The 16737-nt window shown below is 40.9% G+C and overlaps 1 protein-coding gene across 3 annotated transcripts in view; it reads left to right on the top strand.

Annotated features, from left to right (window-relative positions):
- RPGRIP1L (RPGRIP1 like) overlaps nt 1–16737 on the top strand; it is a 478852-nt gene that overhangs the window by 128478 nt on the left and 333637 nt on the right. For all 3 annotated transcript variants that reach the window (XM_082269857.1, XM_082269856.1, XM_082269855.1), the window contains exon 7: nt 9096–9201. In XM_082269857.1, the coding sequence (XP_082125983.1) occupies nt 9096–9201 (106 nt within the window). The remainder of the gene's footprint in view (nt 1–9095; nt 9202–16737) is intronic.

Below are 16737 nucleotides of genomic sequence, written 5' to 3'. Positions count from 1 at the left end.
CACGAAGGGGCAGATCTCTGCCTTGTCTATATTTCTTTCAGAAACCAATAGCAATGCACTCCTTTGTGTGTGCTTTTTTGCAAGGTGTGATTTGCACGGTTCCACCAGTCAAGCCACACCTATGTCCTTGGAACTTAAATCTTGTGCTCTCTGTGCTACAGAGGCAACCCTTTGAGCCTATCAGGCATATTCCTTTGGTTCTCTCGATAAGGAAATTGGTATTTTTGGTTGCCATAATCTCGGCCAGAAGGTTGTTGGGTTTAGCGGCTCTTTCCTGCAAAGAGCCATTTTTGATCCTTCATCAGGACAGGGTGTTCTTACCCCCCCCCCCATCCGGCCTTTTTGCCTAAAGGTAGTTTCCGGTTTTCATCTAAACCAAGATATTGTTCTACCTTCCTTTTTTCCGAGTCCTTCGACTACGGAGGATAAATTGTTGCATTCTCTTGATGTAGTGCGAGCAGTCAAACTCTATTTAAAAATGTCAGCACTAATTTGCCAGAAGGCCCTAAAAAAGACCAAGCAGCAACTAGTTCCACTATTTCCGAGTGGATTTGTCAAGTCATCTATGAGAACAGGATCTAACTGATGATCACTACATTGATAGAGTGTTTGGAGGAAGTAGGGTGGCAGGACAAAGTTGCATAGTTGCAGGACATAGTTGCATAGAATTGTGATATCTTGTGATCTCTTTGTTAATAGCAGGAGACTATAACTCTTGCAGAGACTCTTCTGCATTGATAGCAGATAGAAAAGGAGAATATTTTTGAGACAGTCTCTTACAGTTTTCATAGGCCCTTTCTAGGTTTTTGAGTGTGCGGCTTAGTTGCCTTGCCTCATTACAGTTTTTAGCAGCAGCTGTTATGCATAGCATAATCCTATTCCACAGATCAGATAGATTATCAGTCATCTCTGTATTGTTTGCTTCATAAATGTATTTTGCAATGTTTCTAACGACCCTGGCTCTCTGCACACCTCATGTCCCCAATGTGATGGTTGCAGTGTCCCCATCTGAAGACCTATACTTGTTTAACCATTTCAGTACTGGGAGCTTGAACCCCCTTCCTGCCCTGGCCAATTTTCAGCTTTCAGTGCTGGTCCACCTTGAATGATAATTGTGCGGTAATGCAACACTGTACCCGTATAACATTTTAATAATTTTATTTCACACAAATATATCTTAATTTTGATGGTATTTAATAATCACCACTGGGTTTTTATTTTTTGCTAAACAAATTAGAAAAAAAAAAATTTGGTCCAAAAAAAAAAAAAAAATGTCTTACTGATCGGCACTGGTGAGGCTGCACTGATGGGGCTCCACTGATGTGCATTGATGGGGCTCCACTGATGGGCACTAATGGGGTGGCATTGATGGCCACTAATGAGGCTGCACTGATGGGTACTTATAGATCACACTGATTGGCACTTCTAGATCGCAATGCTTGACACTGTTGGGGCTGCACACTGATAATCAGGGCATTGATGATCAGTGCCCTGATTATCAATGTAAATGTCCAACGTCATACTTGACAGTTGCCAGCTCTCCTTTCCTCATTTTGTGACAGCACATAAGGTAAGAAATGCCGATAACCAGCAAGTTTGTTTACATGTGATCAGCTGTGATTGGACACAGCTGATCACATGGTAAAGGACCAATGTGATTGGGCCTTTACCTCAATTTGTGATCACCTGTTTCCTGAAGAACACATCGATCACAGAGCACGCCCAATGCGCCCCAGGGGGCATGTGGGGGGCATGTTCAGGAAGGACGGACAGTACAACAGAGCTGTGCTGTAGCCGTCTCCTGGGTATGGCGCGGTATGGAAGAGATTAATAGTAATAACTAACAACTCAGAGATGTTAGACATTTATTAATTTTTCAATATCTGATGCTCTGGGCATCATATTATGACTTAATGTTCTCTTTCTTGTGTAAAGCAAAATTAATACATCTATGCTGAATATTTATGCCCAGAATCCAGTCAAAGATCAGTAATGAAAGTTCTGATGGTGTTTTTTGGTTACTTGACATTTTTTTTGTCAGAATAAATTGGAGCTTTGAGTATGGGTTATTCCAAGATGTGGAGAAATAAGGTGAAATGTGCTTCAACTATTTCTATTTCTATTGGTGGCCAAAAAAAAAAAACTTTTGTTCCCAGATGCTACAATGTATTCAATAACCAAGAAGAATTTGAGCTTCTGATTTCAACCAGAACCTCTTGTTCTATTTTGAAATAAAAATAAAATGATCTGGCTATATCATCACATAATAAAATTATTTTCAGTCTCTTCTATTTTATTTTAGATTCTATGCAGCCATTTGTTTTCTTAAGAAAACTAGAAATAAATGTGTGTGGAAACACTGGGTTGGGACAGGTAGCAGAGTGTACTCTATTATAGTGGTAAATAGAACTACAATATATGGTAAGGGGAAAAAATAAATATAATGGTATATATGTGACGTTTAACCATATACTGTATCTTTATTATAAACCTCATAAAAATAATTTTTCTAAACCATCCCAAAAAGGGATCATATTCAGGAGCATGAGAAGGCATCCAGCCAGACAGGGCCATTTGAAGACACCCACACTTTTTCTTTGATGTGTGGCATAAGATATTCGGTATTAAGCAAGGCTCCCTGTGTTAGAATGCACAGTGGACCACAGTGCTGTTTCCTCTCATCACAACCATAATTTATGGGTGTATCATGTTCTATGCGTCTGTTATTTCAACATGAGGACACTTTTTTTTTCTGGAATCAACCCAGTCATAAGAGCTTGTTTATCTTTATTGTAAGGACAATGAAGCGGATGATGCCAAAACACATCAAGCTTTGATTTTTCTAAGAATAAAAATAAGCATTTCAGGTCGTCAGCTGGATTACAGATGTTGGGGCTTTGTAGTTGGTTTTCTGGTTTCAAGATTGTCTTGTGGCAGTGTTTCTAGTATGTGTACAAGTGTCAAAGAGTGCAAGAAAAACAAAAAGAAATCTGCATTATATTCAGAGATTATCAAAAATTTCACAATGTCAAAAATATATACATATATATTATATATATATATATATATATTTTTTTTTTTTTGTAGCTTCTGCATGCTTTATGTTAATTGTACTTTACCATGTAATAGGGCATGTCTAATCATGTCAGGTATTAGAAGACAAACTGTTTGGTACGATCTGTCAATGATTTTTGTTGGGTATTAACTGCATACGTAGAGCAAAGTAATTTTGAGTTTAGGTATAGTATAATACCACCTTTGAATGTTTAGAACTCAACACATCAAAATTCACCTTCTTGTTTCCTGTTGTTTACAAAATGTAATACTTTAAAATTACAAAGCTGTGCACATCTGTCATGATTCAGATTTCTTGCAAACTCCACTCTGTGTAGGCTGAATGGAGCTGTAGGCCTTAGTGTGAAATATTACGTTTTCAGTTTAAATGCATTACATACTACACAGGTACATCAAAACCAAAGGTATGCAAATTTTCAGGTTGTTTTTTTTACAATGTAGCCACAGTAGAAAAACCTGTCCCCTCCAGCATGCTGCAGAGAAGGCCCTTTGCTCTCTGTGTAAGGGTCCATGCACATTGGGTTAAAGAAAACACCAGCTCTTTTGGCAGAAAAAAATGTTGTAATAGAGCTTTTGTACAAGCGTTTAGGAGCGTTTAGTGTTTTTCTTTTTTCTGCCAGAAAACTGCTCTCAATAACGAAAGACAGAAAGCTTAAAATATGCCTCTAAATGTCCTAATGTGCAAAGACACATAGGATAACATTAGCTACTTATACAGGCAAAATGCCTTTTGAAGCCAGTGTGTATGACCCCTAAAGCATTGATCTCATTGAAGAGATGTTATACACACTCTGCTGAGTCATAGCTAGAGCTTTGCAATCAGAAGAGAGCATGAGCTTTGCTTTTTGCAGAACCATAGGTCTGACTTTGCAGAAGGAGCCGTGATTGTGACATTTATCAAACATTCTTTGCAAGTGAATTATGACATTACCCTAAGATTAACACACTAGGGTGATACACCTGCATTGAATGCTTGCTTAATGTCACATACACTGCTTTAGGAATATACTCTAGGTTTTTAGAACTGTCAGCCTATACACAAGATACACTATTCACAAATCAAACAAAAAAACATTAACCATGAGCAGAGTTCTTTAAAAGTACACATTCACATGCTAGTTAACCACACCCATTAATAATGATTGAAATAGAAAATGCGGTACTTTCTAATCGGATATGCTTTCTCTGTATTTCTAGATACAATAAAGTGCATAGTTGCAAACATTCTTAAAAAAATTTCCGGGACACTTTTTTGTCTGTAGGCAGAGTATAATTTTAATTAAGAGAGAGGCATTTGTTTGTAGGTGTGGTGTAGTCGGAGTAAAAAAAAAATATTAAAAATACGTTTCAATTATGCTTAATGATGGGTGTGGTTTAACCACTTGCCGACCGCCGCAAGTACATATACTGCGGCGGTCAGCCCCGGCCAGGCAAAGTGACATACCGATACGTCACTAGCCTGTCACTCGCTTGTGAGCCAATAGCGGGCGAGCACGCGCCCGCTGAGGCGCGCGCCCGCCCCGGCTCGTTCCCTAACAAATCAGTGCGTGTGACCGGTGGACCCGATGTCCGCCGGTCACTCGCGATCGTTCGCCGTGAAGGGAGAAAGGCAGGCGGCTAATGTAAACAAGCCGCCTGTCATTCTCCCCTGTGTAAAAATGGAGATCACACGGTTCTACTATGTAGGACCGTTCATCTCTGTTCTTACACCAGTAGCCATGTCCCATCACAGTTAGTTAGAAACACGCCCCTAGGACACACTTAACCCCTCCCTCTCCAATACAGTTAACTCCTTCACTGCCAGTGTCATTTTTACAGTAACAGTGCATATGTATAGCACTGATTACTGCAGTAATGTCACTGGTAACCCCAAAAGTGTCAAAAATGTCAGTTAAGGGTCCGATCTGTCCGCCGCAATTTCGCAGTCCCGCAAAAAAAAATCGCAGATCGCCGCCATTACTCGTTAAAAAACAACAAAAATGACAAAAATCTTTCCCTTTGTTAGTAAACGCGATAACTTTTGCGCAAACCAATCAAAATACGCTTTTTGCGATTTTTTTTTCCAAACATATGTAGCATAAAACAAATTGGCCGAAAATGTTAAATTTTGATTTTTACATTTTTTTGGGGGGGAATTTCATATAAAAAAATGTGAAAAATAATGTTATTTTTGCAAAATTGGCGCGCTTTTTTTGTTTATAGTGCATGATCAAAAAATTGCACAGGTGATCAAATACCACCAAAAGAAAGCTCTGTTTGTGGGAAAAAAAGAACGTCAAATTCGTTTACGTACAGCGTCGCATGACCGCGCAATTGTCCGTTAAAGTCACGCAGTGCCGAATCGCAAAAAAGGCCCTTGTCAGGAAGGGGGTAAAATCTTCCGGGGCTTAAGTGATTAAAGGGGGTGTGGTTAAATAGAGCCTGAGGTGACTTGCATAGTGGATAATGTGGTAATATATAGGGAAATAAAAAAGAGAAAAATGGATGGAGGGTGAGAGAGGAATATAGAGAGAAAAAAGAGAAGGAAAGAAAGAGGGATGGAGGTAGAGAGAAGAAGAGACAGAGGGAGAGAGAAAGAAATAAAGGAAGAAAGAGTGATAGAGGGGGAGGGAAAGAGAAGGAAAGAAAGAGGGTTGGAGGAAGAGAGAAAAAGAGACAGAGGGAGAGAGAAAGAGATAAGAAAAGAAAGAGAAAAAAAGTAAGAGTGATGGGGAGAGAGAAAGAGATAAGAAAATAAAGAAAGTGAGATAGAGGGAGAAAGAAAGATGGAGGGAGAAAGAAAGAAGGAAATAAAGAAAGATAGATGGAGGGAGAGAGAAGGAAAGAAAGAGAGAGATATCCGCCAACAGGAATATCATACATTATAAATACTATATTCCAGGCCACTTGTATTCTCAATAATATTTCCTCATGTAGGAAGATGACAGTACAAAGTGTGTGTATGCAGGAGGTTACACGTGGCTTAAAGGGGGTGTGGTTAAATAGAGTCTGAGATGAGTTACATAGAGGAGAATGTGGTAAAAAAGGGAAAGAGGGATGGAGGGTGAGAGAAAGAGGAAGAAAGAAAAGGAAAGAAAGAGGGAGAGAGTAAGAGGGAAAGAGGAAGAAAGAAAGAGGGAGGAAGAGAGAGAGAAGGAAAGGAAGAGGGAGAGAGAAAGAGGGATGGAGGGAGAGAGAAGGAGGAATGGAGGGAAGCAGAGAGAAAGAAATCAAGGGAAAAAGAGGGATGGAGGGACAAAGAGAGAGGGAGAGAGAAAAAAATTATGAAAATAAAGAGCAGCGGAGGACGAGAGAAAGAAGGATGGAGGGAGAGAGAAAGAAAGAGAGAATAAAAAAAGAGGGATAGAGGTAGTGAGAAAGAGAGAGGGAGAGAAAGAAAGAGGGATGAAGGGATAGAGAAAGAGAAGGAAAAAAGAGGAATAGAGGGAGAGAGAAAGAAAGAAGGAAATAAAGAAAGAGAGATGGAGAGAGAGCGAAAGAGAGATGGAGGGAGAGAGAAAGAGAGAAGGAAAGAAAGAAAGAGAGAGATATCAGCCAACAGGAATATCATACATTATAAATACTATATCCCAGGCCACTTGTATTCCCAATAATATTTATTCATGTAGGCAGATGACAGAACAATGTGTGTGTATACAGGAGTTTAAACATGGCTTAAAGGGGGTGTGGTTAAATAGAGTCTGAGATGAGTTACATAGAGGAGAATGTGGTAACAAAATAGAAAAGAGAAAGAGGGATGGAGGGAGGGTGAGAGAAAGAGGAAGAAAGAAAAGGACAGAAAGAGGGACAGAGGGAGAGAGTAAGATGGAAAGAGGGAGAAGGAGAGAAAGAGAAGGAAAGGAAGAGGGATGGATGGAGAAAGGAAGAGGCTATGGAGGGAGAAAGAGGGAGAAAAAGGGAGGGAGGGAGAGAGAAAGAAATTAGGAAAATGTTAAGGAAAGAAAGAAAGAGGGAGGGAGAGAGAGAGAAAAAAAGAGTAACGGAGGTAGCGAGAAAAGGTATAGAGGTAGCAAGAAAGAGAGAAGGAAAAAAAAGAGGGATGGAGGGAGAGAAAGAACGATAGGGATGGAGAGAGAAAGAAAGAAAAGAAAAGAAAGGAATGAAGGGAGAGAGAAAGAAAGAGAGATAGAGGGAGAGAGAAAGAGGGATGGAGGGAGAGATAAAGAAAAGGAAAGAGAGATGAATGGAGAGAGAAAGAAAGAGGGATGGAGGGAGAGATAGTGAGAAGAAATTAAAGAAAGAGAGGGATGGAGGGAGAGAGAAGGAAAGAAAGAGGGATGGAGGGGGAGAGAAAGTGAGAAAGAAAGAAAGAGAGATGAAGGGATGGAGAGAGATTTTAGCCAACAGGAATATCATACATTATAAATAGTATATCCCAGCTCACATCGGGGGCACAGCTCACCACTGCTACGTCACTTCCGGCGCCTGGGACAGCTAATACATACAGGTTTGGCTCCATGCACATGGCCTCTAAGGGTGCCAGCTTACCCATTGGCTGGGACGTGCTGCAGCCCGCCTCCTGCTACTTCATCAGCCAGAAGCTGGCTGAAGTTGTCTTTTATATCACTCCCTCTCCCTCCATCACCCAGTCCCGGCTCCCAGCCCACCCAGCTTACTATGTGGGCAGTGCGACTTTTATATGGGGGATCATACACCTTGGCCCAGTCTGCCCCTGCCCAGGACAAAACCTATTGTCTGGGATTTTTGCCAGGGCACGGTCAGCCCAGGATATGGGTCTGAATTTCGTGAATGTACCAGCCAAAACGGGGCTGTTGGCAACTATGAAATTCATAGTCACTATGTAGTCAGTAAAGGAAAGAGTTGTTACAAAGGGTAGGAACCCTCAGCAACTATACTTTGACACCAAAAATAGTTGATTCTTTTCAGCTTCAATGGTCTGCTCCATTCACACATTGCCATGTTTAATATTATGAGTCAACAAATTTGCCTAATTTGTCTTTGTCTATTTTGTTATCAGTCAAATTTGTCTCTTTGTACCATTGCTTTTTTTGTACATGTGTATATCCTCAATCTGTCATTATTATACCCAAATAGTAATCATTGTAATAATGGGTCCCTCCCAACACAATATGGCAAGCTCTAAAATGAAAAATGAGAATATACATTACTTTAGCAAATTGAACCTCAGTACATTGGGGCATGATGATTAAGAGTGGTTATATGCAATGCACATTTCATTAGTTTTTGCTAGTGTTCTAGGAAGTTGGTTGCCTTTCCCTCTTCTGCTGAAAAAAATATATACAGTGTATATATTTCGATTATTATTTTATTATTATTATTATTTTTTTTTTTTTTTAATGGCTTCAGTCAAGACTTTAAAAATGCTACTTGCGCTTGTAGCCTCTACACAGCAGCTATCCAGATCAGTATGTCCTCAGCAAAAGCTTTGACGGTCGTACCCTGACCCTGCAGGATTGGAAGATTGCAGCGCTAGCCTGCAATGTGACCTTCAGGCATTATGTTCTATATTGTGGCACTTTTCAAACTTTATAGCTGAAGAGTGCTGTCCAGAGCCATAGTACACCCCTAGTGTGACACAATCCCCACAATGGACTGTGTTAATTAGCTGCAGAGCACAACCAGAGTCCAGGAACATGCCAAAGCCTCTGGTGTGACCGTTTTTCTGAAAGCTCACTTACTGAGTAGGGTCGGTGAGCTAAAGCTCTGGGAGCTATCTCCCAGTTGTTACTGCTGGGCACCATTTTAAAACTCCTGCCACTGCCATCCAACTATGAAAACAGTTAAGGCTGAGGGGCTGAGCGCTGACATCATTTTCTAAGTGGAAAGCTGTGTGTACTCCACATTCTTTTTCACATTGTAAAAGATTTTACAGTAAGTACATGCTATTTCTACCTTTCCCTTGCAAGCACAGGGATTACTTTGCAAAGTTAACATGCACAATTGTGTTAGTAAATTGAGGTGATTGCATTTGAACCTGTTATTGTATACTTTTTATGTGCCTTATCAATCAGCTTTTAAATATGTACTTTTTATCACAGGGCAACAATCAAAGAGAATGTTGTAATGATCAAGCTCCAGAAACAGCTGACAGAAAAAAACAGGGCTTTTGCTGAGATGGAGAGCAAGTTTCATGCACTTCAAGAGGTATAATGGTCTGCTTTTTGGCTGAAGCAATGCCCCTGCATTAATATTAATATTTATTTATTTATTTATGTATTTTAGAAATGTATCAGCAGTGTCCTCAAAGACTTGCTTACTGACAGTATATCATCTTTTACCTGGATGATTTTTTATTCTTTTCTTTATACTGGAAATCCCATCACTGCTAAAAATCTGCTACTTTAGTAGCATAGTGGGTTTTTTGTGCCTTTTCTTGCCAACCTTTAATGTATATATTGTCTCTGTGTAAGGGCTATGGATGGACCCTCCAGAAAGTTTTAGAAATATTGAATTAGACTTAATTAATCAAGGTGGATAGAGGAATCCTACCCGCTGAGACATTGTATTCTGACAGCTGGGACTCTCCACTGTCAGAATACAGTGATAAAGCGGCTGCAGCCACTTATCAAGAAAAATACTCCAACAATCCCATTTGACAGAAGGCAATGTTTGATAGTGTCCTACCAGTATCCTAGGTGTTTGGCACCATTTTTCTCAGCACCGCTACTGAACTGTAATTATATTTTGCTAGCTTTATTATTAAATAGTTACATAGTTAATCTGGTGGAAAAAAATACTATAAAAAAAGAAAACACAATTTGTTTTTTCTTATTTTTTGTTGTCTTCAGTCAAGATACTTGATCCACGGTAGATATTTTTTTCTGTGGTGACTTCAGTTAATACTTCCAAATCTCTGCTTGAGGTTGTATCCTGAGCAACAGATTTGGTGGCCATTTCTGAAGCCTGCTGGACTGGAAGATTTTGGGGATAGGCTGGAATGTTTCCTTTTGGACACTGGACTCTGCATTGTTGCTCATTCCATACCTTTGTGTGCTGTTAGCTGCAGAGCACTATCCAGGTCCAGAGCTGTGGTACCTTGGTGTAACCCTGTGTCTGAGGGCTCACTTTGTAAGTAAGGTCATTTAGACTAAAGCACCAAGAATTACTTTAATAAGGTACAGTTGGCACACTTTTAAAAAAAAAATATCCTACTTTGTTGGTGCCACTGGAGTAAGGTTAAGGCCCCTTTCACACATACCTGTTCCGCCGATAGACTCCATTTTTCTCAGTGGGGATCGATCCGCCGATCCCCGCTGAGCAGGCGGATGACAGCTCCATCTCCGCTCTGTGTGCGGAGACGGAGGTGTCAGATCCCGGCTGTCCTCTATGGGGGAATCGGATGATAACCGACCGCCTGTCCGTTCTCATCCGATCCGCCAGACGGATGGAAAATAGGGTTTGCATCCATCCGGATTTGACGGACAGGATCGGATGTCAGCGGATATATCTCCACTGACATCAGCTGCCCCTTAGAGATACATGGTGTATCCGTTCAGAATCGTTTGAAAAACTGACAGGCGGATCTGAACGGACCGTATATGTGAAAGGGGCCTAAGGCTGAGGATTTCAAGCACTTATATAGTTAGTGAGGTGGGGTGTTGTGCTTTTTCTCACACTATTCAGCCTAGAGAAAGCACCATCCCACTGCTTTTCTTGCTTTTGAAGCCCCACCTGGATCACCCAAGCTTCAGTCAATTCAATGGTCACTTAGAGTGACCTGGTCGCATCCTGCAACCCTTGTCATCACAAACTGCTTGGGTTTGTAAATATGCAAAGTATTTCCTCACTTTGAGCACAGTACAAGCTGTCCTCTTTAGGACGCACAGAGGACAGTCCCTCTTCAATGGGTGATCTTAGCCCACAAATCCCTATTGGTTTTAGGGGCCTTTAATTTATATTCTCAAAAAAAAAGAAACAACACGTTTAAGCTACAATCTAAAAAATGTTTGTCTTGCAAAGGTTCTAAGCATACATCAACCCCATCCTTGGCAAAGTCTGGAGCTTATCATTCTGGGCTACAATCTCTAAATGTGCATGAGGCCTCCTCTGATTTAGATTGAGTCCTCAGTTAACCTCTAGAGAGGCTTTTTTGAGGCAGATGATTTAGATTTTCAAGGGGTTTTCTCTAACCTGATTGATACAGTACATACTACCCTGCATTAAGATGATCGTTCTGCTATTCTAGGCCTACTGTATTTAGAGTAAAAAGATGTTCCAACTACAGCTGGTATTTAAGCCATTCCTCTATAAGGCCTGAAAGGGGTAGAAAGGGAATTTATGCTAAGTGATTCCTTCCCACTGTAGACACTCCAGTTATTCAACTTTGATGCTAGCTTACTACTAGGAATTTGTAAACAAGGCAGAATTTTGACTAAAATGGAGACTTGAAGGCCAGCAGTTGAAAACTGGAGTTAAGACAGGAGTTTTCTATCCTTTAAGTAATATCTTGCATTTCTTATAACTAATATTTACTTGACCTCCAGAAGATTTACCCCACTTTGCGATACGACACTGCGTTACTTTAACCACTTGCCGACTGCCTAACGCTGATCTACGTCGGCAGTCAGCCCCTCACAGGCAAAGTGACGTAGGGCTACGTCACTAGCTTGTGAGGGTCTAGGGAGCGAGCGCGCGCCCCCGGAGGCGCGCTCCCGCGTGGTCACGGACCCCCCCGCGCGTGTGACCAGCGGACCCGATGATTGTGTAAACAAGCCACCTGTCATTCTCCTCGCTGTAAAGACACTGATCACACGGATCTAGTATGTAGATCTGTTGATCAGTGTCCTTACAGCTCAAGCCACAGCCAATCACAGTAGAAAGCACGCCCCTAGGGATACACACTGCCCCTCCCTCCCAAATAAAGTTAACCCCTTCACTACCAGTGTATTTTTACAGTAACAGTGCATATGTATAGCACTGATTACTGTAGAAATGTCACTGGTAACCCCAAAAGTGTCACAAATGTCAGTCAAGGGTCCGATCTGTCCGCCCCAATGCCGCAGTACCGCAAAAAAAATCGCAGATCGCCGCCATTACGCGTTAAAAAAAAACAACAAAAATGACAAAAATCTTTCCCTTTGTTAGTAAACGCGATAACTTTTGCGCAAACCAATCAAAATACGCTTTTTGCGATTTTTTTTTTTTTTACCAAACATAGGTAGCATAAAACAAATTGGCCGAAAATGTTAAAAAATTTTGATTTTTACATTTTTTTGGGGGGAATTTCATATAAAAAAATGTGAAAAATATTGCTATTTTTGCAAAATTGACGCTCTTTTTTTGTTTATAGCGTGTGATCAAAAAATCGCACAGGTGATCAAATACCACCAAAAGAAAGCTCTGTTTGTGGGAAAAAAAGGACGCCAAATTTGTTTAGGTACAGCGTCGCACGACCGCGCAATTGTCCGTTAAAGTCACGCAGTGCCGAATCGCAAAATACCCCCTGGTCGGAATGGGGGTAAAATCTTCCGGGGCTTAAGTGGTTAACTGAAAATTGCGCAGTCATGCGACACTGTACATAAATAAAATATATGTCCTTTTTTTCTCACAGATATAACTTTCTGCTATAAAACATATCCAATCACAAAATTTTAAAAATTAAATGTCTTCATAAATTGCGGCCAATATGTTGTCTGCAACATATGTTTGGTAAACAAAAACCCAGTAAGCGTATATTGATTAGTTTTGCAAATGTTGCAGTGTCTACAAACTATGGGGTATAAACTGGAATATTTTTTTTTATACTAGTAATGGCGGCGATCAGCGACTTATAGCGGAACTGCAATATTGTGGTGGACATTTTGACACTAACTGACACTTTCGGCACTTTGTGGGAACCAGTAACACTAATACAGTGCTAAAAATATGCACTGTCACTGTTCTAATGAAACTGGCTGGAAAGGGGTTAAACAGCTAGGGCAATCAAAGGGATAAATTTGTTCGTAGCCAGTGTTTTTGTGTACACTCTGTGTGGTGCTTTTACTAGGGGAAGTCAATCCATCACTTCCCTCCTGTCAAGACAAAGCTTTGTCTTGTTTACATAGGCAGAGCCCTGCCCTGTGTCTCTGCTCGATGATTGGCAGGTGCCAACGGACATCCATTGGCCGGCATACGCTGATCGTCTTCTGCTTTGACAAATCACAGAAAAACAGCCCACCGTCGGCGCACTCCCCTTAACCCGTAAGTGCAGAGTCACATATATATATATATATATATATATATATATATATATATATATATATATATGATTCTGCACAGCATGGCCATATGTGTGCCATATGTATAAAATAATAAAGCAAAAGCTCCAGGATGAATACTCACATTAGACATCTGGAGAAGCAAATTGCAACACTGAGCAGAACAGGCAACCTTGAAAGGTGTGTTCTGTTCACTGACCAGAGGGTTAATGGGGTTGATGTGGAGGGGTAAGACAAAAATGTTCAGATAGTAAAAAAGGTTAATGTAGCTAAGTAAAGTGGTATGGGGCTCTCAGAAAGGAAGGCCAGTCCTGTGTTTGAGCACCAGAAAAATGTTCACCTTTAAAAAAAAAAAAAAAAAAGGAAAAATGCAAATAGAAATGGAAAATTCACAGCCCCCCCCCTCCTTATACTTACCTGAATCTGATCCAACAATGTACACAAGTATAGGAGGGGGGCTGGAGGAAAAACCCCGGTCTCCCTCCTCACTGGGAAGATTGATAGCTGTCAATTAAATGCTGTGACAAGGGAGCAGGTGGTCAAGCCGAGATGCCCGGTCTGTGTTAGTAGACGCAAACTGGGCAGCTCAGGAGTGAGCCCATATAAGTGCCCCCATAAAAATTGGCTTTCTGTGGGGACACTTGCTGAAGAGGAGGAGTCTGGAGCCCCAGCGGAGACCCCAGATGGAGGATCAGGGCTGCTCTGTGCAAAATCATTGCACAGAGCAGGTAAGTATAACATGTTTATTATTTTAATTTAAAAAAGAAGCTTTAATGTCACTTTAAGAATTAATTTAAATAAATAATCTGCAAGTTGAAGGGAAGGAACTCCAAGGATATATTCTCTGGAATATTGCCTGTGCCATGTGCAACACATGAAAGGCAGGGGGAGCGTAGAGAACTGAATGCATGGCTAAAGGCCTGCTGTAAACGGGAAGGATTTGAGTTTCTAGAGTACTGGGCTGCCTTTTCATTGGGGTGCAACCTATATGCTAAAGATGTACCTAAATGAAACTGGGTCTGCTGTACTGAGGGAGAGGTTTATGTGAAGGGTAGAGCATAAATTAAACTAGGATTAAAGGGGAAGGAGAATTAGAATATAATGAGGCACACCGGTCATTCAGGGGTTGAAAGAATCTATCTTGTATATACCCCTTGAATTATTTACAATGCTTTGTGAAACTCCGTTCTGGAGAACTTCTTTATGATTGAATATTATCTTACAGTTTGTACTTACATAGAAAGTGAGGAAGTTACTGTATGCTTCTCTCTGACCACAAGATGATCGCGCAGAACATTTACTTAACTGTAAAAGTGAGTTGTTTTTTGTATAACAAAAGATGACATATATAGGTAGAAGAAATTGCTTTAGTTTGAGAATATGCTCTTGTGGTCACTGAACACACCCTAGGTAAAAGGGAGCCTGTCCTTGTATGATAGTAAACCATGGGAGGAGAGTCTCTTGTCATATCCTCTTTTGTATACCATATAATACTGTATGATACCTGGAAATAAACAAGTAATGCTTTTAGGACTAATGATGTTTGAGTCTAAGTGTGTTGCTTCCAAGGCCTTGTAGGTATCTGGGAGTGGCGGAACAATGAAATGCTGGCAATTAAAGTCATTAAATAGAAAGTAGTAAAGGTCATAATTAGTAGCAGAAGTGTAGAAAAATAGAGTTACTAACAGGGGTCAAACATTAATGGTGGGTGGAATTTGGCAAGCACAAGTGTAAAATGTCACAGTGAATTAAAGTTCACCAATGCCAGATGTCTGCCAAGCAAAACTGAAGAGTTGGAGGCTTTGGTGCAGGAAGAGAATTATGATCGACTTGGTATTGCTGAACTTTGGCTTTATTCTTTACATGATTGGGCTATCAATATTACTGGAGAGATGGTAAAACTTAAAAGTGGTGGTGTCTGTTTCTGTGTCAGAAGTGATCCCAAAGCGAATGCAAAAGAGGACCTGGTTAATGGAGAATGTGATGATGCTGACCTTATGAGTGGAGCTGAATATGGGTGTGTGTACCTCCAAGTTAAATACTGGAGTTTGATACAGGCCACCCAGTGTTAATAAAGAGGTACAGACTCAGCTTCTTGCGCAGACAGAAAGGGCTACAATATCTGGGACAGTGATAATATTAGTTAAAGTTTAATATACAGTTGTGCTCATTTGTTTACATACCCTGGCAGAATTTATGATTTTTTTTTATAATTGTAATTTTTATTAAAAATATAAACGGGTAATTTGAACAGACAGGGGGTAGGAAACCCTAAAAACAATAACATTGCAAGGCAATTAAAAAAAAAAAAAAGTCCCAGTAGGTATATGCAAATAGAAAAGAACAAAACGATACAAAACACACATCAAGCCATAAACGAAAACAAATATGTAATTGACCTGATGAAATGAGAGGTTAATCAGCAGGAGACCAAGATATACTCACATCAGGGCAGAATCCTGAAGGTCCCATTCCGCCCAGATAGCATTAAAGCGAGAAACTTTGCCATTGACCGTAGCCGTAAGGAATTCCATCCTCTGTATCTCCAGCACCAAAAAGTTGAAAAAGGGCAGCATCGGGAGGCCCTGTCTGTCGCCAATGCAACGGGATTGCTCTCCTGGCCGCAACCAGAAGGTGAGATATCAATCGCTTGGTAGGCTTGGAAACCCCGGGGAAAGGAAGGCCCAAAAGATAATGAAGGGGATCTAGCGGAAAGGACAGGCCCGTCACAGACTGTATCCTTGACCCCACCAGGGCCCAAAATGGTTGTATGAGAGGGCATTGCCAAAAAAAATATGATACAGCGTACCCAAACCAGTGCCGCAATGCCAGCAAGTGGCCAGGCATGACGGGTACTCTTATGCAATTTAGCTGGGGTTCTATACCAAAACAACAAAATTTTCAATGTGGTCTCCCTCTGCACCACACACCTGGAGGACTTAAAAGCAGCTGACCATATTTTGTCCCACATCTGCAGTGAAATGGGTTTCTGTAGGATTTCAGAACATTTGCGCATATAGAGGTGAGTATCCTCCGCCAATGGCTGAGCATCATGTAACGTATTGTAAATAGTGGATACTAACTGTCTCTGGTGAGGCCCCTGCGCCGTCAACTGTTCAAAGGCCGTGGGCCTCTGCAGAGTCAAGGATCCCATCATGGAATGAAACAAGTGGCGAACCTGCAGGTAAAAATAAAAAGTAGATTTAGGAATGTTAACTTTCTCCCGCAAGGTTTCAAAGGGATATAGGGTGCGTGAGACCGGGTGAACAAGATTACAAAGCTGAAATAATGGAGCCTGCATCCACGTCCACACCCGTCCCACCTGCAAACTATCAGGAATAGAAGGGTTAAACAAAACACTAGTGAGCGGTGGGCATGGTGAAGAGAGAGAGAGCACTTATGATAACACCTAAGCCATAAATCTAGGGAACAAAGCATGGGGGCAAGGCACATACCCCTCAAAATTATATCCGTGTGCAGATTA

The sequence above is a fragment of the Pelophylax lessonae genome, assembly GCF_965119305.1.
Source record: "Pelophylax lessonae genome assembly, chromosome: 10".
Lineage (NCBI taxonomy): Eukaryota > Metazoa > Chordata > Amphibia > Anura > Ranidae > Pelophylax > Pelophylax lessonae.
Note: the sequence above shows the minus strand (reverse complement) of the source record. Positions and strands in the feature narration are given on the sequence as shown.